Consider the following 23,119-nt stretch of genomic DNA (forward strand, 5'->3'; position numbering starts at 1 on the left):
AACCTAATCTAGTGATTTGAAGTATAGGGAGAATTGCCCCGGGGTGTCTGTTCAAGCCTGTCACGTCAGGGAATTTATAAATTCATCTGTAGTGTTGCTCCTTGAGTGGAGGTTGGACGGGCGAGGTGAACAGTAATTAAGTTCAAGTGTTCTGAAGTAGAAAGGGCTCTGCAGGAGTTCCCCGAGACCAAAGGGGATTGTTTTTCTTCTCCCAAAGAAGACCCAGTGGTCGTTACCATGCTGACCTTCCTGGGATGCATTGGGGGTGGTTTTCTAAGTGAAGGGGCCTCTGAGTGGTGTATCAGAATCCCTACTTTCCATGGTAGTAGAGATGCGGCGATCATGGACACAAAACCGCCTGTTAGACTAGGAAGAAGGTGGGATGGAAAAGAGGGTGGAGGCGGTTTGTTTTAATTTCCACTGGCTTGTGTTTCTTTGGCACTCCAGCAAAGGTGAAATGGAATCTGATTGTCTTTTCAAGGTCTCCTCAGTCCATTGTAGAAGATATTCATCAAGGAAAGACTGAGCATTATGGATCAGAGACATTGCGAGAATTTCTTAAGCTTTTGCCCGAGTCAGAGGAGGTAAGGAATTTGGCGCATGAGTTTTAGATGTTAGGAGTGATTAGGAATGTCAAAACCCACATGGAAGGGCACTCTCCTACCCAGAGCCCGAGTCTTCTCATGTAAAAGAAGTGACCTAGTAGAAAGAGTATGGGTTCTTGGAGTTAGAGAATCTGGGTTTACATTAGAGCTCTACCCTTAATTGAGAAAACTTTTTTAAATGAGAGACTTGGGCAGGTTTCTTAACTCCTGTGACCTTTAGTTTTCTCACCTATAAAGTGAGATGTGGTGCTTGGCACATGGGAGCTCAATAAATTTTAGGTGCATTTTCTGTCATCTAATGATGACCTTTGTCTAGGATGTACCTGGGTTATAATACATATACTTTACAAAAAGATAAAACAACCACTTTTGGATAAAGATGCTCTAAAAATTTGGAGAGGTAGGTCAATTGTTAATAAATGTTGTCTATATAACTGACTAAAATGTAGAGGTTGCTGTGATAGCATTATAGTGCCACAATATAAAGATGCTGATTTTTTTTTTCCCCTGGACTGAGAGAAATGAAATTTTTAGTGGGTAGGAGCTTGATAGGAAAAAACAAAAACAACCCCATAAAACCTTACAAAATGGGGATATTGTTTTTTATTTCTGAAGAACTGACCCTTGAAAAAATGTGATAAGAAATTACATTAATATCCATGCTTCTAAACATTTGAATAATATAGTCTTATAAAATAAAAAGTGTAAGTTCCCCTTTTACACAGTTTTGGTTCCTGACTTCCTCATCCACTCCCCTTCTCACGTGTGATTTATGGAACTTGACTTTGGTGCCATTAATGATAATAGGAGAAATATATTTGCACTTTTTCTTTTACATCAGTGATAAACTCATAATGCCAAATTGAGGATCTTCGTGGGTTTACTCGATATTCTGGGTACATCTAATAACCTGAGGCTCTGTCTACCTTGGGTTTTCTGTTTGCAAATTAAGTGTAATTTAGCTTAGCCAAGATTAATTAACAGCATTCATTAATGTTAGTAAAAAGGTCTCAAAGTGTTGAGGGAAAGGAACATTTAAATCATAATTTACCCAGATCTTCTATACTAAACACTCTTTAATTTTTGTTTTATATAAGAATGCGAGTTCCAAAATCTTTAAATTAGGATGAATATGATTGAATTAATGTGAAGTTTTGTTTTTTTTAAAAAAAAGATGTAGTTCTCAAAATCTTATTCGTGCTTGGGCTTTTTTCGTGGCTTCTCTTTAGACTTGCTCTAGTACCCACTCCTAACCGACCTTGCCGTTCTTTTTAGGTGAGACTCAAATTTGATAGCAGATGTGAAAGTGCTCTGAAAAGCTCTACATTTCTAAATGGAAGTTAGGCACAAGGGAGGCTGCCAGCTTCTTACCATGAGGAGGTGGGAGGTTAAATATGGTTCTTTAAATTTCGAATTGACAATTCAAAGGTGTGATTAGAAAATGCAAAGGTCGTGGAAGACTAAGGGATTTCAAAGAAACAGTTTAGCCATCAAACCGTTCATGTTCTGAAAAAGTCTGTTTTTTTGAGTTGTGTGGGGGATAAAATTGAAAGGGGAGAAAGTTAGGGGCAAGGTGAATAAAACCCACCCAGCGCCAAGGCGTTCTCTCAGGCCCAGACAATTAGCTAACCCCAGAGGCAGTATCCTGCTGACAGGAAACAGCCTTGGGACCCTAAAACGCCTTCAGAGCTGCTGAACCAGGCCCAGCTGCTGCAGGGTCCTCCTCAGTCTGAATAGCTGAGGAGATTGGTCACACTTCTCCGTGTTTATGTTACTGACCCGTGGCTTCAGCTCACCACACCCTCCAAACTCAGCTGGGAGCTTCCTTCAGCAGGAACACCCTGACCGTCCCCAGCGCCACTTGGCACCCCTCCCTAAACCGTTCTGGGGGATCTATGCTGACAGAGGGAGGCCGGTGACAGCCAAAGCCACCTCAGTGACCCATGACCTCTGCAAGGACAAATTGGCTTTGTTGTGAGAGCTGTGTGGCCTCTGGCGCCACCCAGACCCAGGGTCGCCCCCAGAGTTTTTGTTGGAGGTTGGAGATGAATCCAAGGAAGAGGCAGGGCCGAGGGAGAAAGGTTTAGGAATGTGACAGAAATATGCTAATAAATACATAAGTGGATACATAGCTGCATGTTGCTAAGCCTGAGGTTCAATGTTCTGTGCTCATTTTTAGCAAAGAAGGCTCTAAACCTTTATTGAGTGTCCCCATGTACCAGGCACTGGACAGGGCAAAATTCAGCCAGCTTGATCACGTATTTCAAGTGCTTAGCTCAGTGCCAGGTACCGAGAAAGTTAATAAATCGTTGCTATAAGTATTTTGTGTGTCTTTTTCATGTAATACTCACAGCGACATGATATTTCTCATTTTACAAGTGAGAAATAGGCTTACACGGGTTAGATAGAACTGGTCTAGTGTCACATGATTCACAGGCCGTACGTAGAGGAAGGTGGATTTGAACCCTGATTTGTCTGACTCCAGAGCAGTTCCTTCTGCTGCATTCCACCACCTCCCTTGGAGGAAGGAAGGAAGGTCAGAGGTTCTCAAAACTCTGAAAAGGTTCTCAGGGGGCCTCCCAGCCTTTTCATCACCTCTGCTATCAGAATACTGGTGTGAGAAAGTGTCACCCGAATGATACTGTGATCTTATCAGCATGCGGAAAAATATGAACGGAAAGAGCCCTTTTCTCTCTCCTGTGGTCTCAGCTGACAAGCCAACCCAAGGTTAATTTGTTTTTTAGGATTTCTCTGCCTTTCACCATAAATCTTTTATCTGGCATGTTTGTTCATCTTGCCTCAAACTCGTGGTTAAAACTTTCAGGGGAAGAAGGTAGGCCCAGAAATAAAAGAACTGGAGGAGGCTCTCTGTCCAGCAAAGTATTGCTGTGCGCTGAGAGGAGACTGGAGTAGGAGCCAGGTGGGCACTGGAAGGGACCCACACTCAGCCTGCCAGCCCTTCCCTCTAATGGGCTGGTACCCTATCACCTCTCAGCGTCAGGCATACAGGGCTGGAAGGTGGTGGAAATGTCCAGTTCTATCTGGAGGCAAGTTAAATTGCTGCCTCTGACATTTGATCACTTTGTTCCTACCTTTTTTGTTTACTCTGCCCCTGGGAGGGGAGTGACAGTGAGGGTCTTCTGTTAGGTGGGTTTGTGGGTGGGAAATCCTGCTCTTTCAAGGCCATGTGAGTGGAATTAGATGGGATGAAGGAAGCCTGCCCTTTGGAATGTGTGAGTCTTAAGGAGCATGCTGTTTGCTATTAGGACAGAACCGGGCACAGCCGGGTCATAATGAGAGTCACTTGGCTCAGCCAACAAAATTACGCCTAACCATGTTTGATAAATGCTTTTTGATGATGATGAGAATGCATAATAATTATAGGGTTGGCTCCCCTCTCATTTTTACCTCCCTACCACTGTGACGGTACAGTAATCCCTCTTAATGAACGTAAATCCCATTTTGAAATGGAATTAAGAACTGTATACATGGTATTTAAATTAAATACTATCTTTTCATCACCATTCTCTTGAAATCTAAACATTTTTAGCTCTTTACATAAGTGAAGGAGATTAATCCTTGTTCAGTTACAGTTTAGCACATGTTTACTAGATGTATCTACCAAGTTTACTTAGCATGACCTGTTCTTCTGCTTTAGACAGAAAACGGTGCTATTTTCAGCAGTTTTGCACATGCTACATATATGGGCTTATAAAAGGTACAACCTCACTCTGCCCCTGCCCATATATAGTGAATTGTGAGGCTCTAGTTTAGAAGGGATCAGAATTCATCCCACAGCTTTCTCAGTTCAGAAACTAGGCACTGATTTGGCCTTTTGCTAAACCACAGGTGCCATTTAGTAAGGCTGAAAATGGTAAATTCACTTTGAGGCCCTCCAGGTAGGGGAAAGAATGCAATTCTCTAATGGAAGAAAAACTAGTCTTAAGGACCAGACTTAATACTGGTGCGTATCTGCACTGTTGCATTTTTGTCTTTTCAGGTAATGTAGATATTTCAGTTAGTGTATCTTTGCAAATACTTCTTCCTCTGTGTTTCTGAACTGCCATTTCCTATTTTTCAAGAGGCTTAAACATCATGTTATTTTTCTGGGCAGCCAATATAATCCAGGGGATGGAAAAAGAAAGCTTTAAAAGAATAATAAAAGATGGTAAGTGCTCCTAGGCGACAGTTAGCTATAGAGATAGGCTGTCTGCTTGCCTGGTGGCCTTAAGGTGCTACTTACCGTGGTGTATTTTTATTGGAAGACTCTTGCAGCAGACGGAGAAATGTTTCTGCCATTGGGTTGGTCCAGTTTTCTGTGTGGTTAAAGGCATGATTTGCCTTCTGATGCAGTTTGAGCACTTTCTCTTCACCTCCATCCCTACCTGCCAGCTGTTTGGCTATATTCCTAATGTCAGATCTTTATTTTTTTCCTTGCTAGAGTTGAGGGGATAGTTGCATGTTTAATAACTTTTAGTTTAATGTTTTATAAGTGTATTACATGTTTATTGTAGACATTTTAGAAAATAAAAATGAGCAGCAGAAGAAAATAATAATGACTGTAATCCTGCCACCTGATGTTGGTGAGGTCTTTCATCCTTTTTCCTGAGTCTAGATAGTCTGTGCATGGAGAATGGCGTGGGGGGGTGGTAGTTGACACTTTAAACAAAAAGAAAAATCATAGAAATGGTATCCTACTGTACATACTGTTTCATTACCTGATTTTTTTCATAGGGGGATGTCTTGACATTGATCTTTGGGTTGTTTAAACCACTTTCCTTTTTATCTTCCGGCTGGAGAGCCAAAGTATACCCACCTCAATGTACAATGGTCGCTTCCTAGAAAGCTATTGTGTGTGAAGGGGACTTGATACAGGAAGAAGATCTGCCTTAGACCTTACCCATTCTAAGTATTTTATACTTAAAATACTCAAAAATAATAAGATAATATAATAATAATAATAATAATAATAATATTTTTTCACTGATGACTTAAAGGATCGTATTATAGTGACTCCTCAGTCTCTTCTTTCTTCTCCCAAACAATGTCCCCTTCCAGATTATAATTTACAGAAAATTTTCATCCGTAGAATGACCCTTTTTCAGTCTCCTGATAGTAACCTGCCTGAGGATTCCAGTGGCTCAGCTCTCTGGTTTGTATGGGATTGTTATACCCACAGAAGTGACATGGCTCTTCTCTCTAAGTGGTTTGTTTGGTATTTCTCCTTTTAATAAAGTGGTAGATGTGATGATTTCTTCTTCTGTCTTTTCTTAGGTCTCCATTTTTACTAGTTTGAATTGGGCAGTGAAATCCTATTTTCTTACAGGAATTCTAAGATGAAATTGAAAATCATGTTACATTTTAATCATAAGTTATTTTTTTCTTTACCCCCTTTTCCATTTGTCTTTTAGATAAAGAGATTAAAAACATTTAGTGGAGATGTGTGCAAGCTGTCTCTGGCGGAATCCTTTCTGCACTACTTAATTCAGGTGCCAAAGTAAGGATCAACGATCATTGTTCTTTAAAAGCCGAGTAAGGTTTTTAAATTAATGACGTCAGATTCCAGTTTTACTTTTTATTTTTCAGCTATTCGCTTCGGATTGAAGCCATGGTGCTAAAGAAGGAGTTTTTACCTTCTTGTTCTTCTCTGTACACAGACATAACAATTCTAAGAACAGCAACAAAAGGTAAGTAAATACATATGCTTCGTGTAATTTGTTTTTATTAATTTTGGTAGCAGTTTACTTTTTTTAAAACTATTCAATGGAAATTAGACGTGCAAAGTCCCTTTTCTGATGCATCTTAAAAAGGTAAATGAGCTGTTACCGGGAATGATGCATCTAAGGTTTGTTTCCATTTACTTTCCCACTAGTTAATTAATTCATTAACTAATCAATCCATTAATTAGCATATTCTCCCTTAAGAGAAGGTTTCTATGGTCTCAAGCTTCAAAGTAAACTTTGCTGGGTGTAGCTCACACTTGTTCTTCTCCTGGTAGGTTAGCTTTCTCTGTGTGTGTGTGCGCTCGCTCCAACTGTGGGCCCTTGGGCCAGCTGCATCTCTTCTTCTACCTCTGGCCTCTTTTGGTGTGTGGGGTGGGGGGAGGGAGGCCTGCCTCTTTTTCCTCCTCGCTCCTCCCAGACATCTCCAGTGGACTCTTCTGCGCACCCGCCTCCCCCCCAGACTCTTACTTCGGGTGTGCTGGTTACATTCGACGCCGAGTTGGCCATTTCTTTGAACAATTTGCTAAATGTTTGCTTACTCCGCTTGGATAGACTCCTCAGAGTTGCTCTACTGTCTCAACCCACAGGGGTAGGAGCTTTGCTTTCTGGCTTTGAGGGCACTGAGGATGCCTGCCTCCTCCTCTTACCTGAGGCAGGCTCTGGCCCTCCCTGACCCTCACATTTTCCAACATTCGTCAACCCCCGCATGATTTCCTCTCAGTCTTTTTCTGGATTCCTAGTTATTGTGTACAATTGCTTATTCTTACTTGGTTTTCCTGTTTAGTTCCTCTGGCCTGTGTTGAGATCAAGTTTTTCTCTTCATCCTATCCTATTTTCTTCATTTTAGAGAGGAGACTAAGAATTAAGAAGAATTTTTCTTCTTTCTATATCGAGACCTTTAAAAATGTTTTTCCTATACCAAGGTTATTGCAGCAACTTTGGAAGGGCTGTGCCTCCTGCTCAGTAGAGATGGAAGAATATGTTTTCATGTTGAGCAGTGCAAATTTGTGGGCACGGTGGAGACATTGCTTATCTGGTTAGCCTTCAAAAACTGGCCTCCATAGATAACACATTATAGGCAGTGATCCAGATGTAATTTTTGGAAAGTAACGCTAGACTTAATGGAGAATATTAACTTAAAAATATTATAGGTGACGTTTTATTATCTATACTGTCATTTTAATGATCAAACTTTTTTAGTTTTCCAAATATGATAACAATTTTTAATGTTGTTTATTTGAATAGGTATGTGTACAAAAGATTCTGTGGTTAAAGACCTCGTTTAGCAATATATTACAATAAGTTCCTTTTTAAATCTTTAAGCCAATCCAAATGAAATGTATAGTTTTGAATAAAATGGAAAGATTCTCTGGGTGCCTGGCCCCTAAGGGTTGGTACTTTGCAACTTATTTACATGTCATTCCAGCCTGTTTATATTTTATCTCCTCATAGCTCATCGACTAAGCAAAATGGTGCTTGCTATTAGTTTTCATATTCCATAAGTATAGTCTCAAAGGCCAGTGGATGTAAAGGAAAAAATCAATAACTGCTAAGAGAAAATTTATTCCTATTGCACAGTTTGCTGCTTTTCATAAGGCTTTTACATTTTCTACTATGTGAAAAATCTTCATTATGGAAGTATTTCGTATATTTAAGTGTCATACATATTTGATTTCCAGTGAAACACTAGCATGTGGATAGCCAGTAGCAAATGGTGCATTAGATATAACCATAGAACGTGGTGCTTTATTTGCTCTTTTCAGTCTTTATATACAGTTTAGGGTCAGAGTTTGCTTCCGATACCCTTGAACTTGGATGTGGCAGCAGTCTTTTCTGCATTTAAGCTAAAGGCTTCTCTAAGGTATTGCGGTATTTTCTTTTTGACAGAGCTGATGTCGTGTGAGGAGCTACATTCAATATTACACTTGGTGCTACAGGCGGGAAATATCATGAATGCAGTAAGTAAAATTTAAAAAAAATTAAAAATACGTTTCCAACTTTATGGATCTGTCTAAAGTTTTTTGTATATTTTTCCTTTTGATTTGTCTTCTTCAGGGAAGGTATGCTGGCAATGCAGTAGGATTTAAACTGTCTTCTTTGCTCAAATTGGCAGACACAAAAGCAAACAAACCTGGGATGAACCTTCTGCACTTTGTTGCACAGGTATGGAAGGGACTTATACCAAGAGAGAGAATGTGTGTGAATCCCCATGGAGGCTGTGAAGTTTTTCCCAGGGATAAGGGGTCATCAGAGTTAGGAAAGGGCATGGCAGGAGCCAAGAAGGTTCTCTGTGCAGAAGCACTATTTGCAAATTCCTGGGTGGAGCTGCACCTAGTGTTATAGGACTGGAGGGGAGTGGTGGGATCGGGGGAGTGAGGCAGAGACATTGGTGAAGTCAGATTATAAAGGATTCAGATGCTAAAGCTGAGGCTTTTGGATTTCATGCTTTAGCAATGGAGAGCCAACAGAAGCGTGTGCACAGCAAATGGCATGACCAGGTGTTTTGTTTTTGATTTTAGGAAAATAAGGCAATGTGCAGGGTGGATTGGAGTGGAGCGAGAACTAGAACTAGGGGTACCTCTTGGTGTCTGTTGGCTCTAATTGGTGATAGTCGAGAAGCAGAGTAATGACCGCAGGATTGGATAGTAGAAGGGCCTGGGTATTGAAACATTTCCGACGTTGAATTGACGAGGTTTTTGACCAGTTATATGTAAAGAGTAAGGGAGGCAGAGCACTTAAAAAGGTCATTTCCACTTTTTCCTTTGTGAACTGTGGGTTGGAGGGCCTTGCTGTGAGCCCACGGTTTGGAGTCTGAACCCTGTCCATCACTTAACGTTTTCGACTAGGTCTGTGTGATGCCAAAGGGACTAGTTACAAAATGAAATACCAGCGAAGGACAATTATCTCTTTGTTGTTAAATTATCTCCAGTAACGAATTGTACTGGTTTGTTTTTCCTTCGTTGGATTGCCTTGTTGTTTTGACAGCAGTCACAGAGACACAGCTTTAACCTGGGGAGTAGGCTGTGTCACGTGCTTGTTTTAAGTGTGAGCATTAGAATAGGACAGAAGGAGGAGATTTTGACTTGTCCTTTATTAGCTGTACTTCCTCAGACAAGTTACTTAAACCTAAAACCCTCAATCACTTCATCTACTGCTGGGGGTAGTGATGCCTCAAAACCAGGTAACCAAGAGGGCTGACAGAGAATTCCATGAAGTGTTTAGTTCGGTGTTCGGCAAATGGTAAACACTCCATAAATAATAATTAACACTATTATTACTATATTCTTTAGAAGACGGAGGACATGTTGAGCGCAGGACTAATTTTAAAGTTACTTTTCAGGACCTTAAAACCAGAAAATGTGTCCCTGCAACCCAGGTGTCTTGCAGGAAGTTTCCTGGCAGCCCTTTTAGATCTGTGTATGCAGGTGCTCTGTGTAACTTGCCCCTGCCCAGGTGGGGAAGTTTCCAGAGTTGGTAATTGCTCCCTTCATACCTGCCTTCCTTGTACCCTGTGACGAGGTGAAGAATCCAGAATCTCTGTGGCTTGTGCACCTTCTCATTAAACTCCGTTTGCAAACTGGTTTAACAACTGAAGGTATCTCGGTCATTTAAAGGTACACTCATAGGTATGGCTGGTATATAAGCAGGATACGTTGGATTCTCTGAGAAACCATGGGCCCTGCTAAGCAACCCCCTCCTTCCATTGAGTTTTCATGCCCATAAATTGTATTTCGTGTAGGATCAGTTGCTCTGGGAAGTTAAATGTGTCTTGAGAGTAGGGGCATTCTGGTAAATCTTCCTAATATCAGAGTTCATATATGAGTGAGTTGCTTTGAATGCATCCAGCATAAAAAACAGGAACAGTGATTTTAAGATTCCTTTCAGCCCCAAGAAAATGATTTCCTTTCAGTTTTATCTATATAGTGAGAGAAAATTCTGCTTTTGTTCTAGGAAGCCCAAAAGAAAGATGCCACTCTTCTAAGCTTTTCTGAAAAATTGCATTATGTTCAGGAGGCTGCTAGGTAAGCAAGTGAATTGTGAGGATTCAAGGGGGTTTTTTGTTTTTTGTTAACTACTTTTTATGAAAACTGATGAATATTTTATAACTTTTGGATTCAAGTTTGAACTTTATAAAGTTTTGTCTTATTGGACTTTCAGACCTTCTTTTCATTTGCTTACAAAGGTATGTGGGTGAACCTTTGGAATTTGTGGGTTTTGAAAAATTAATCCTTATTTTTAATCTAAAAAAACCCTATTGCAGTCTATTCTAATGAATATCATCAGTGTAAAGAAAATACGGATTAAGAACTTCAAATCACTCCACACCCCAAAGATAGAGCTCCAACGACATAGCCTATTACCTTGGGAGTTGGTGTATTGTCAGTCAAACTTCCAGGGTCATACATCACACTGCTTCCTTGTAGAATCTAACATGGTACATTTATTTTCTATTGCATTAGAAGAAGTTGGAACCATACCAAGGGCTGGGAAAGGATTTTATTTTAAATTAGTCACTCGGCTTTACAGAGAAAGTATCTACCAAGCATAAAGCTCTATTTACAACACGTTAATTTGCTTCTGGTGCTAATGTAGATGTATATTTTAATGTAGCTATAATCTGTGTATATGTGCTATCTTGAGTTCCATGTTTTAAAATTTACAATGCTCAGCCATGCATCCAAGTGATAAATGTTCAAATAACTAGCTTTTGGCGGGGGGGTTGGGGGTAGGGGGAGGGAAGGTTCTGATCTGTAGTATTTGCTGATTTCCGTGGCCTAAATACTGCTGCCATGGCTGATTTCAAGCCACCAGCGTGGCATTGCTAAACGCAGAGTTGGGAAGAGATGTCTGTACCCAAGGTAGCGTCTCATGAGCTGGCTCCAGCACACCACTTCATGGATCCGCCCAGTTCATGGATTTATTTGCAGTAGGCTTAATTGCATATATTTATTATCTGAGTGACTATTTCCAGTTAGGACAGCCATAAACCACGTGCATCAACTTACATGAACCACCTTTTCAAACCAAGCCCTGTCATTGGCCAGTGTCTCAATGTTATGGATTATGAACATCTAACCACAGATTACATGTCTTTCCTAAAGTAAGATTATCAGTCCAAAGGTGTGAACCGTTCAGAGTTTGTGTTTACAGATCACCACATTACTCCCTCCAAAGAATGAGCGTCTTTCTTATAAGATACAAACTGTTTTGGTTTTGAATTACTAACATAAATTTGTGTGGGAATATTTTTTCCTCTGACTAGTATAGAAATGTTACTAAGAGAGATATATAAAGAAGTAACCATTACATTTGAACTGATGTTTCTGGTCAGAGTTGGATGGGGGAGCTAGCTATTGTCTTAGGAACAACCTATTCAGTAAGGTTTGTTTCTTTGAAATGGCAGGTGAAGTACGCCTGTGAAGTACAAACAAATCAAAAGTGGGTACCAATGACCAATGAAGGTGGAAGACTTTATTGCATAAAGAAAAGTTAGAATTCACAATGGAAGCGTGAAAGCATGCTAATTTATGAATTTGCTAATTGAATTCCGCCTGGATTTTCTGTTTCATATGTTCATTTTACCAGGTGGCAAAAACATTCATACTCTACTGAGCTTCATTGGACACATATACCAAGAGACTTGCAATCAACCCTACCTTTTTTTTTTTGAGAATTGTTAGCTGTGTGTTAGTTGTCTCTAAAATACTCTGTCCGTGGCAAGCGACATGATGTCTGCTTAGTATCTCTGTGTTACCCTTAATATCAGGTTTATCAACATACGTGGCCTTGTTTTCATGACTTACAGCTTTTGTATTTGTGTTGAGTAGCCAGAGGAAAGTGTAAGTCTGAGTCCTGCTGGCTTTTCGTTTTTAATGCTTATTGCATAAAGGTATTAAGACAACTCCCATGTCTTTAAGGGAGGAATCTCCTCTTAAACAAAACATAGGAAGAAACTCTAAATACAGGGGTAGGTCAATGGAATCGCAGTGGCTCTCTCCCCTTCTGCCTCTAGGGTTGACCAACGGCTGATCTTGTTTGATGTATGCACACGACACATAGCTTCCCTGTGCCAACTGCCCACTCTCCCCTTTCTTCTTCTAGATTATCTCTGGATAACATGGAGGCAGAACTGCACTCGCTGTTTGTCAGGACAAGATCTCTAAAGGAAAACATCCAGGGGGATGGTGAACTTTGTCAGCAGATGGAAGATTTCCTTCAGGTCTGTGGGTGATTCAAGTCTGTCCCTCTAATGTCATCTTCCAGCAGCACTGCAGAGGCTGGTTTAATTTTTGCATGGGTGTGTTTGGGGAAGTGGCAGGTTCCCATTCATACTTTTCCCCCAGTCAGTAAAAGGATCTCCGTATTTCAATGCCCATTCTTTGCTGGATTGGTTTTTGCGCACAAGATATTGAATATGGTCTAAACTTACTAAAGTATTCGTTAGAGAGTGGACCTCTGCTTATCACTCCTCGATGGGCATGATTATACCGCACTGTAGTGAATTGGTATCAAGTTTGTGGCACTTACCTTTGGCAACTTGTGCCTGGCAACTCAAATTGCGGTTCTAAATCATGGTTTAGGAGTTCCTGTCTCCCAGTCAAACTTTGAGGCAACAGAATGAAGTTCCATGGAAACATGAAGCCACTTGAGAACTTGGACTGTTGTTCCTTCCCTTGTTTTCATTAAAGAAACGAGCCGCGTTTTGGCATGATGTATAATGAGAGCAGGAGAACCTGAGAGCTGTGCCTATCACTACCCGAAATACATCAGCCCACAGGGTGTGTCAGGAGCTGCTCCAAACAACATCAACAGAAAACAGCAGAGTGGACATGTTTGTGACAGCTCATTGTGACTCACTAATCACATAGTCTGACATACTTCTTTTAATCTTCCTTATTTGAAAAAAAAAAGCGGGGGTGGGGGGCCCCTTTTCATGCTCTCAGTCTTCAGGGAAATGGTGTGCTACCTTAAATGTCAGTGCTTTGAGACACGTGAGGTGGGATATGTGTGGCTGGGCTGCCCTCAGCCCTGGGGAGTAGCGCTGTGCTCCAAAAGCTGTAACATCCAAAGCCTCTTCCCGCTTCCTCGTAATGAAGCTACCTCCCATATCATGAGCTTCAGCCTCCATCAGCAAACATTTGATTTTGTTTGGCTCTGCTGGGAGTTTATTTTTATAAACACGTGTTCCATGTTTCCTTTTAAATATAGCCAAACTCTGCTTTTCCCCGGCGAGCACACAGATTTTTCTCCAAATGAAAGAACAAAGCAAACACCAGCACAGACACACTTCACAGTAGGTAGGAAAACACTCAGCATTGAGCACATTCAGACAAATGAAGCAAATCCAGAAAGCCAAGGAGAAGGCCCATCGCACGTCAAGATGAGAATTCTGGATGACTCATTTCCCAGTTCTTACATTAAATATTAATATCCTATGCTAAATAGCAGTACAGGAAGGTTTACGATGGAAAGCAGCTCTGTCTTAGCTGCACCCCTAGACTGGTCTTAAAAGGCAACGTTGTTTTGATTCTAAACACTTCTTTCTGGTAGTCATTTTTTTTTGGTTATTATTTTTATTAGTTTCAGGTGTACAAAGTTAGACATTTACACCCCTCACAAAGTGATAACTCCTCTTTCCCAAACTACTACCCCCCTGACATTTTATATAACTGTTACAATTCCACTGACCATCTTCCTTATGCTGTACTCCACCTCCCCTGACTATATATATATATATATATATATGCATATATATTTACTTATAGTTGACATACAATATCTGGTAGTCATTTTTATCTCTGTAAATAAATTGTTCCACCCAGCTATTTATTTTTCCTTTTAAAATTCAATTTCTTTAAATGGGGGAGATAAAATTTTTTAAGGTGGGTTAGGGTTAGGCCAGGAAGAGCTCTGAATGTTAGTCTGAAAACTTTGAACTTTGTACTCTAAGCTGTAGGGAGCCACTGAAGATTTTTGGGCAGAAAAATGGCAGGAGCACAGTTGTACAGATCTGTTTCAGTATTTTGCCCCTTTGGGCGAGAAATACTGAGTAAATCGGCTTAGAATTTTGGTCCATAGCAGACAAGTTAGAGATGGAAAGTTGAATTTGCTACCACAACTGCTAATCTGTTGTCTTTCACGCTTTGCCAGTGAGGTCTGAACCTTTTTGTTTGTGGCTCTAGTCATGTGGGCAGGGTTCAGAGAATAAGCACTGTGGCTCGTCAGATCGGTGTTCAGAATATTTCACTTTCCCAGGTCCTAAGGGTGACTGAATGCATTAAGTTATCCCTTCCCGGTATTCCCTCAGTCCCCCGGACTCTAATGATGAGACATACAAGGTGGAGTAAGCTCCTATGTAGATGCTTGTCAAGAGTCCCATTTTTTTCTGCAGTTGAGCTATTCTTGGCTGGAATCCATCTTTCCATCTGTGGAAGAATGGCAGGTAAAAGTTTACCCTTTCATTAATACCCTTCTCTCCATAAAGAATACAACACGAATGCACACACTGCCTTGGGCTACTGACTCAGATGGTTACTTTCTCTGGTATTTGGTTTGCTAAATAGTTTTGGTTTCCTACTATCTCTTGAATGTGTTTGGTGTAAGAAAAGGGCTTTTAAGGAGGAGAGTGTGTTGGAGTGGGTCGGAGGTGATGCGCCTCCTCGGAATTTCTCTTTAGGTTCTGTAGCTCTCCAAGCATGTTCAAGCAGCGATTCGACTGCTGGAGGGTGGGCAGCCTGTCACTTCCCTGTGACCTGGGCCTGTCACCCCACTCAAGAAGTTTCTCAAAAATAAGCCTCCTTAAAAACATGACACACCTGAGTGCATAAAGCGAGACACATTCTTTCTTCCTAAAAGCCTTGTTACCCAGTGCGAAAGGAAGCAACAGGAGGCCTCAATGTGATGATCCCAGTTCTCTGTCGGGCCGTGGCTCCTCGGACCACACTGCTTCCTCAGGCCAGCTCAATACCAGCTGTCATTGAACAGCTGTCGGGGAAGTGTGTTTGTGCCCTTTGGCCCTTGGGGATCCCATCCCAAAAGGCCTGGAGCTCATTGGCAGAGAGTAAGCTTCTTTCAGTCCCACTTGTTCATTGAGGTAGCACCTGGATCTATAGGGACATTAGAGACTTTGTCCTAGAAGAAGTAGGAGAAAATGAAGAAGTCAAGAGGATGGATTTGTAGAGGGCTGTAATTCCTAACCGTGGGTACCCCCCCCAGAATTTCCTGGGGGATTTAATAAGCTATTAATGCTAGATCCACCCACAGCTACTAAATTGCATGGGCTTTCGACAGAGCATCCCAAGCTGATTAGATAAGCACCCCTGGATAAGAAACCCTGGCTGGGGTCTGCGTCTACGCATGAGGGCTTCAGTCCTGTGGGGGTGACACTGACTCAGACGTAGCTCCTTTGGGGTTAAGTTTAAACTTTCATGTCAACAGGACAACTCGTCAATAGAACACGTGACACCTGGGTCCCTAAAGTAAAGTCTTAGCTAGTATAAGACTCAGTTTTAAGAGAGACTAGAACAGATGCAGAATGGATCTTCCTTAATAAACCCAACTATATACCTGTGTCATTTTCTTCAGTGACATTAAAGGTGAACATTTTTAGTGGCATTCTACGGGTTAAGGCTCTTCAATCTCGTTTATTGCTTCCAGACCTCACACACCTTGCTTCGCTCAGGTCTGTTTGGGTGAAATGAATTTTCTTTTGGCTCTGAACGCATTGGACTTGCAATAAACCTTCCCTTTTCCGACACCTAAAGCTTAACCCAGGAGCACGTCTTCCCTGGGCAGCAGACGAGATGCCGGGCGCCTGGTCCGCTCCGTGTTCACTTCTGCGCGTGCTTGTTTGTGTCCCCGCAGTTTTCTGTGAAAAAGCTGACAGAACTGGAGCACTGGAAACAACAGCTCCAAGAGGAGGCCCACACCCTCATAGATTTTTTCTGCGAAGACAAAGAAACCATGAAACTGGATGAATGCCTTCAGATATTTAGAGACTTTTGTGTCAGATTCAACAAAGCGGTTAAGGTATGGCTGGTGACATCTCTGTGTTCCCTGAGTTGTTTGGGGTTTTTATTTCTCTTCTTCCTGACCCAGCCCTCGGCCCATAACAGAATGATGGTTCAGCATTTCTGGGGATTCAGGAAAGTCAGGCCCAGGCAGCCTTGCCAGGCTCTTGGTGGGGATGAGTGGGAAGTGGCTCTGTCATTCCAGCCCCAAGCACTTCCGTACCACCAGGACTCTAGCAGTTGGCTGCCTCATACCAAACACTCGCTGTCATGCCCTAACAGCATTTGGTTAGTAAGGTTTATTTACGATGGCACTCACAATATTACAGAGTCTCTTGGAAGGTCCCAAATATCTTTCTCATCCCCCTTCCCTGGAGAGCATATCCCCTTCCAGGAGACCTTTGTCGCAGTGGGGTGACCGGAAGCCTCTCTCACTGTGTCAAGCACTGTAGCCATCGCCACGGAGGTAGCGCCATGGGAACCCTGTTGTCCTCGGCCAGAGCAGGCTTTGCAATTCTCAGCTATTCAGGGAGTTTGCTGCTGTCTGAGCACACCTGGCCCTTCAACCAGCAATTCCACTCATCTCTGAGTTCATTGCCGAAGCCAGAAAAAGTCTCTGGGTCACTAGGTTTTGCAGATAATCTCAATTAAGAACAAAACAACTCATCTCCCTTCATTTCGGGTGGTGATGAGAAACCGAATACTTGTGCATCATCTCTTCCTCTATATTTTAAAAGCAGATTTGTCCATAGTTGAATTTCTTTGAGGGACTGGTGGAATGTCACCCCAGCCCTCAGTGAGTAGTCAGAGTTCCTTGAGTGCTTGCTCCTCCTTCCTGTCTAGCCTAGAGAAGGAGACTCAGCCTGTGTCCACGTTTATTCTGCCTTGTCCAAACAGTGAGCTCAGCAGGGAAGGCAGCGGTGGATGATAGGTGCCAAATGGACTCCTTCTAAGGCCCTCATTCCCAATCAGAATTCTCTAGGCCCTCAAGGCCACCTGTGTGATGCTCTCAGCCCAGCTGCTCTCAGAGCCAGGAGCTGGCCCCACCCCCAGCTCTGGCAGCTAGCCAGCCAGAGCCAGAGCCTCACAGAAACTTGGATAGGAATATCTACCATTTGAGGAAACTGATTTTAAGTAAAAAGTGCTACCGATAACAGATTTGGGTTGTGAAATCCACATATTTATAGGACACAAATATATTGAAAGTACACAGCCAGACAGCAAAGTGTGGTTGGAGTATGCATTTATTCTGGTTCCATTTTGATGGAGAAGGGCTGGGTACATGGAGCAGGGTGGAAGGTAGAAGGATTTGTAAGGCAAATCCTCTTCTCTGATTGTGGGAAGGGCATGGGGCATAAGGGACAGTGCAGCCCTGGCACTTCTGGTGTGTGTGTCTTTTTTTTTAACCAGGGAGCAGTCAGAGAACAGATTTGAAAGGCCTCTCTTAATATCTTGGGTGTACATTTATGCGTCTAAATCAGGGGTGTCCAAACTTTTCTCAACGTTTTTCACCCAGGGCCATATGCGGTAAAATACACAAACAGCCGGGCCACTCACTCGAGGTGAAGTACGTATTGCCTCACCTGGTTTATTTAAGTAAACTAAATATATTTTTGGAATTTGCTGCGGGCTAATTAACAATGGGTCATGGGCCGCACTTGGCCCGCGGGCCGCAGTGTGGACACCCCTGGTCTAAATCTTTGTTAAGTAGAATGTGCTGCACAGGAGCGTGTGTGTGAGTGAGTGTGTCTCCATGCAACACAGAGGTACAATTTCAGGTTTCCTCTTTAACACCCATAGTCTTTTTCTCTGCCGTTGCCTAAATAGCACTCTCCTGGAAGTCCTTTTTGTATTGTCCTGCTGAGAAGCAAGTTGGGTTTCCTCAGAGCTGTGGTCACAACCGTGCATGTGTGCAATCACAGCTCACACTGCGGAGACAATGCCGTGACTGGAAAGCTGCAAGTTGGGCCCATGGATCCGATAACAACCTTAGACAGACTCTTACTCCTGGGGCAGGCCCAGTGTGCTCTTCCGGTCACCCCCACATAGCTTTGGAAGAACCGAGCCCTCCTCCCACACTCACACCGTCTCTCAGTGACACTCATGGCCCAGGTCTCTTCTCCACACACGTATGTCTCTCTCATTGGGGTCTTAGAGTAGGTGGCTCTGGAATTGCACACGGGTACCGCGTGTCTCATGCATCTTTGGGCTTCTCTCCATCCCTCCATCAGGACAACCACGACCGGGAGATGCAAGAGCTGAGGCGGCTGCAGAGGCTAAAGGATTTGGAGCAGAAGCGGCGCTCCTGGGCGGCTGGGGAGCTTGTGGGATTTGGCCGGAGCAGCAGTGAGAATGATGTGGAGTTGCTGACCAAGAAGGGTGCGGAGGACCTGCCCCCTTTTCTGCGCCGCAGGCCTGTCAGCCCTTCCTGCCGACCCCCCAACGCCCGCCGCTCCCGCCTCTCCTTGGGCGCCGCCAGTGACCGGGAGCTGCTGACCTTCCTGGAGAGCTCCACCGGCAACCCGGAGGAACACAAGTTCAACAGCTTGCCCTGGAGCAGCCCGCAGCAGGCCCGGGCCGCAGTGGCCTGGGTGGAGCCTGGAGAGCCAAGTGACCAGGACTCCAACCGCACACACAGATCTCAGGCCTCGGATGGCCAGGAGGAAACCCCCGACACACCCTCAGCTTGGCAAGGCCAGCTCGTAGTCCCCCAGCCCGAGGAACCCGCCCCGGTTTTGCTCCGAGCTGGTCGCAGGGGGCTCAGCAGGCTCCAGAAGAGGAACAGCGAGCCTGTGAGCCTGGGGCCCACCTGGTCCCCTCCACTCTCACCATTGGCTCTGGGGGTTAAGGAGCATGAGTTGGTGACCGGGCTGGCTCAGTTTGACCTCCAGGGTCCCAAGGGCCCACAGGAGACACCCCAGCTGATCCTGAACGACTTCCTCCCAGTAGAGCCCGTGTCTCCGGGAGATGGAATCCTGCAGCCCCTTGGCGCTGACCCTGACAATGACAGCCTGACCCCTGTGGTTAGAGGTGCCCAGGGGAGTCTCAGCCCCGCCCCGCAGGGTGAAGGGGCTGCCCCTGATGAGCCCAGCAGCGAACCTGAGAACAAAGATCCTGGGCCTGTGTTCTATGTCTCAGACACCACTGACTGCTCGCTGACCTTGGACTGCTCAGAGGGAACTGACTCCAGGCCTGGCGGTGGGGAGCCAGGGGAGAGCGGTGACGGGGATGGCTCTGTGTCTGGGGCAGGGGAGAGCGGTGGCAGCCAAGTGTCCTCTAACCCTGTATCCAGTCCCCCTGGGGAGGCCTCTGCTCCCGCCTCCGAGAAAAGTGGGCCCAGCTGCAAGGGTGGCCTTTCCGAGGACAGACCCGCCAAAGAGAAGGATGTGATAGCACCAAAGAGAAACTCCCTCAAAGAAGCATCCCAGGGGGCCCCCAACATGGAGACTGTCCCCCGGAGCCAGGGAGCGGCGCCCAAGGCGGTGCGGACCTTGACATCCTCGGAGAGTGCGAGCATGCGCAAAGTCGTGCCTATCTCCAGGGCCAGCAGGGGCTCCACGGGCTCTAAGCAGCCCCCTCGGGAGCCCCCCGGCAGCACAGATGCACCGTGGTCGCGCCCGCGCCAGGGCTCCATGAAGGGCACCTCAGACACATCACCCAAGAGGTCCTCGAAGGGGGCTGGGGCGGTAGCCGCGGTGACCGAGGAGCCGAGGCCGCGAGCGAGGGTCGGCTCCGGCAGCGCACGGCCGGGGAAGGAGACCCCACTGCAGCACAAGGGATCCGTCAAGAAGCCCAGCGCCAAGCCCCTCAGGAACGTCCCCAGACAGAAATCCGAGGAAAACAAGATCTGCCGCTCCAACTCCCAGGGCCCCCAGAGCCCTGAAGAAGAGCCTAAGCCCCCGCCCACCCCCAGTGCCCCCCGTGCCCCACCCCACCTCCCGAGCTTTGCTCGCAACACAGTGGCCTCCTCATCGCGGTGCATGAGAACAGATTTCCCTCCTGTGGCCAAAGCCCCCGGCCTCATCCGGACAGTGTCCCAGCGGCAGCTGAGAGTGAAGGGCGGCCCTGACGATGCCCCCAAGGACAGCACCCTACGGCGGGCTGTGAGCGCCCGGACCCCCAAAAGGTGTCCCGAGTCTCCTGAGGGTCCCAGTGCCAACACAGGCAGAGGGACTGCCGAAAGGGCCTCCCTCAGACTGAAAGACTCCAGTCGGACCACGCTGGGGAAAATCCTTAATCCCTTGTGGAAGTGATGTGCCTGTGCTCTCTCATCTCCTGCGGCTGTCATGAGGCCAGCGCCGAATGTTTGTTCCACGTCAAGCTCCTGTCACTGAAGGCACAGTCCGGGAGGCCTGTGGACTGCCACCTGCTGTGCTGACTCCCGTCAAGTCCCCATTCACCCCAATGTTGGGCCGGCACCCCCCACATACACCCCGGAGGTGTGTGCGAGCAAACCCTCTCCTTCAAAATAAAGACCCGGCCGTGTAAGGTGCCCTTCTTATGTAATGAGTGAAAAAATGAATTTGGGCAGGTTTTTGTACATCAAAGCCTTATTTTTTTAATATAAAAATTCCATGTTGTTTTAGTTGGTTCCTTTCGCAGAGTGAATGCCTCCGAAAAAAAAGACAGAAGAAACACCCCTTCATTTGAAGATCTTTTTATTTTCCTGCATTCCCTGGCCTCGGGGTTCCACCTGTCCGCACACCATCCATTGCTGGCAACTGGGCTGCTCTACATGCCCTCGGTGTTCTGTGGTTGGCACTGCGTCCTTGAAGACTTTCTGCCTTGCTCACCTCTCCCTGCATGACTTTGGGTGAGGTTTTGCATGTGAGCAGGAGGGAAGGCGAAACTGATGGACAGAAGTGGGTGCTCCTGTGTGTGCCGGGCAGGTACATGGGCAGAGGGATGCGCTCCTGGGGGGGCGGGGAAGGGGCCATGGCTGTGGGGCGAGCCTCCCTGCAAACAGGTGGCAGCCCCTGAGAGAATGCCGGATCATCCAGAATGTAGCAGTGCCGTATTCTGATGGAAAGGCATCTGGGACTGTTCAGCTGAACACACCTTTCCCTGCCATGTTTTCCCATTTGCATATTTGTTGTAAAACTGAGTGAAGCTGCTATGACTTGTGTTCGCTCTGGTTACAGGGAAGAATAAACCCTACTGTTTCCCAGTCTTTCTTTCCCCTCTTCTCTCTTTGCCTGCTTCCAGCCCCTCCTCCTTTTCTAATGTGACCTGGAGCCTGTAGTATCTCTATCTCTATCTCTATCTCTATCAACAGTGATACTTTCAAGTGTTGACGTCTGTTCTTTGGTACAGTGGTTTTGAAATCCTGAGAAATCCTGACAAAAACTAAATCAAGTTTTTAAACACCAACCAAAAAAAATGAAATTACTTTTAGAAAAATTTATGCCATCAAGAAAAATTTGATAAAAGAAAAAAAAAAGGTTTCATTCAAAAGAAAGGGGGAAACATGGACTTTTTCTACCCAGTGTTCCCTTTACTACTTTCCTCTTGGACTAATGGGGAAATGGGGGGATTCTTGAAGCTCTTTTGTTGTTGTTGTTGTTTTTTTAAATGCCCCTTTCTTTCACTTTTGGTCACTTATTAGTGAAACCTCATTTCAGATCCAACAGTGGTAGATGGATTTGGCAAATAGGATGTATTACAGTCTTCCTCCTGTACAGTGTTGCCTTGCATCCAAATTAACTGGAAATTCAATTTTCACAAGTCAGCTATTATGAAAGGGTAAATTTGATGGCTGAAGAAGTGAGGCACCTGACTACAAAACCTCTTGTAAAAATAGCCCCGAGTAGATATTACCAGGTTGATGGGAATCCTGAACCGTTTTTCACCATTTCAAAAAGCCTAAGAAATCATCTGTTTAACCTTTCAGACAACAACGTTCAAAACATAGGTCCCATGGGTAGGTGGGAAATGGATGAAAGAGGTCAAAAGCTTGTGCATTTGTGGAGTGACAGGGTTGGGACCCCTAGGCGGGACCCTAGGAACCAGAGTCCCTGCTGATGCCATGTAACAGGCAAGTCACTCACTCCCTGTCCCTAAGCCTCTGTTCCCCAGTCTGTAGAAGTGGAGGCGTGGCTTCGATGGTGGTCGCCAAGGGTCCTTCTAACTCCAAGAGTCTGAATCATCACAAACAGCCAAGGACCCATCTCGGCCCTGGGACCAGCTCCTCAGAACCCACTCCCAGCATCTCTACAGCAGAGACCTCACATAAGGGCCTGCTCAGAAGAAAGCACCTCCAGAATGAGTCGTTGCTTTGAAACCTAATAAGCTGAGTTTCCTGAGAAGTGGTATTTTAGTTACTTAGCCCTCTGGACAACTTCTGCGTTCGCATCTGTGTGAGCAGGTGATCATTCTATTACCTTTTATCGGTAGTAAGCTTGGAAAAAATAATTTAAGTATATAATGGAGAAATGTAAATAAGTTTCTATATAAAATTGTTTCAGATGAACAATGTATTTAAAGGTCCATTTATATGTTATTTTACGTAACATGTAGTTTAATAAAGTTCCTGTTTATGAGATTGTGTTTTATCCTCAACTTATTCTGGGGTGTGTGTGTGTGTGTGTGTGTGTGTGTGTGTGTGTGTTGTTTTCCAGGTGGAGAGGAAGGCTGCATGCAGGGGGAATGGGAAGGTTGGGATACAGGAGTCTTGTTCTCAAAAGGGTCAAGAACCAGAATTAGGCTGTTGGTGTGTGTCTTCTTGGTAGCAGAGAACCTGCATTCAGCTGAGGGCCTAGGCAGTGGGCCTTGCGCCAGACCT

General features: G+C 44.7%; 1 protein-coding gene across 5 annotated transcripts in view; it reads left to right on the plus strand.

The window, feature by feature from the left end:
• Window positions 1-22,819, plus strand: part of FHDC1 (FH2 domain containing 1) — a 41,081-nt gene extending 18,262 nt beyond the window's left edge. For all 5 annotated transcript variants that reach the window (XM_033133548.1, XM_033133546.1, XM_033133547.1 and 2 more), the window contains 9 exons: window positions 482-584; window positions 6,017-6,102; window positions 6,192-6,292; window positions 8,216-8,286; window positions 8,384-8,491; window positions 10,280-10,350; window positions 12,431-12,548; window positions 16,193-16,357; window positions 18,570-22,819. In XM_033133548.1, coding sequence (XP_032989439.1) covers window positions 482-584; window positions 6,017-6,102; window positions 6,192-6,292; window positions 8,216-8,286; window positions 8,384-8,491; window positions 10,280-10,350; window positions 12,431-12,548; window positions 16,193-16,357; window positions 18,570-20,591 — 2,845 coding nt within the window. In that variant the 3' untranslated portion in view covers window positions 20,592-22,819. The remainder of the gene's footprint in view (window positions 1-481; window positions 585-6,016; window positions 6,103-6,191; window positions 6,293-8,215; window positions 8,287-8,383; window positions 8,492-10,279; window positions 10,351-12,430; window positions 12,549-16,192; window positions 16,358-18,569) is intronic.
• Window positions 22,820-23,119: the final 300 nt, after the last annotated feature.

Source organism: Rhinolophus ferrumequinum, chromosome 18, assembly GCF_004115265.2.
Source record: "Rhinolophus ferrumequinum isolate MPI-CBG mRhiFer1 chromosome 18, mRhiFer1_v1.p, whole genome shotgun sequence".
NCBI lineage: Eukaryota > Metazoa > Chordata > Mammalia > Chiroptera > Rhinolophidae > Rhinolophus > Rhinolophus ferrumequinum.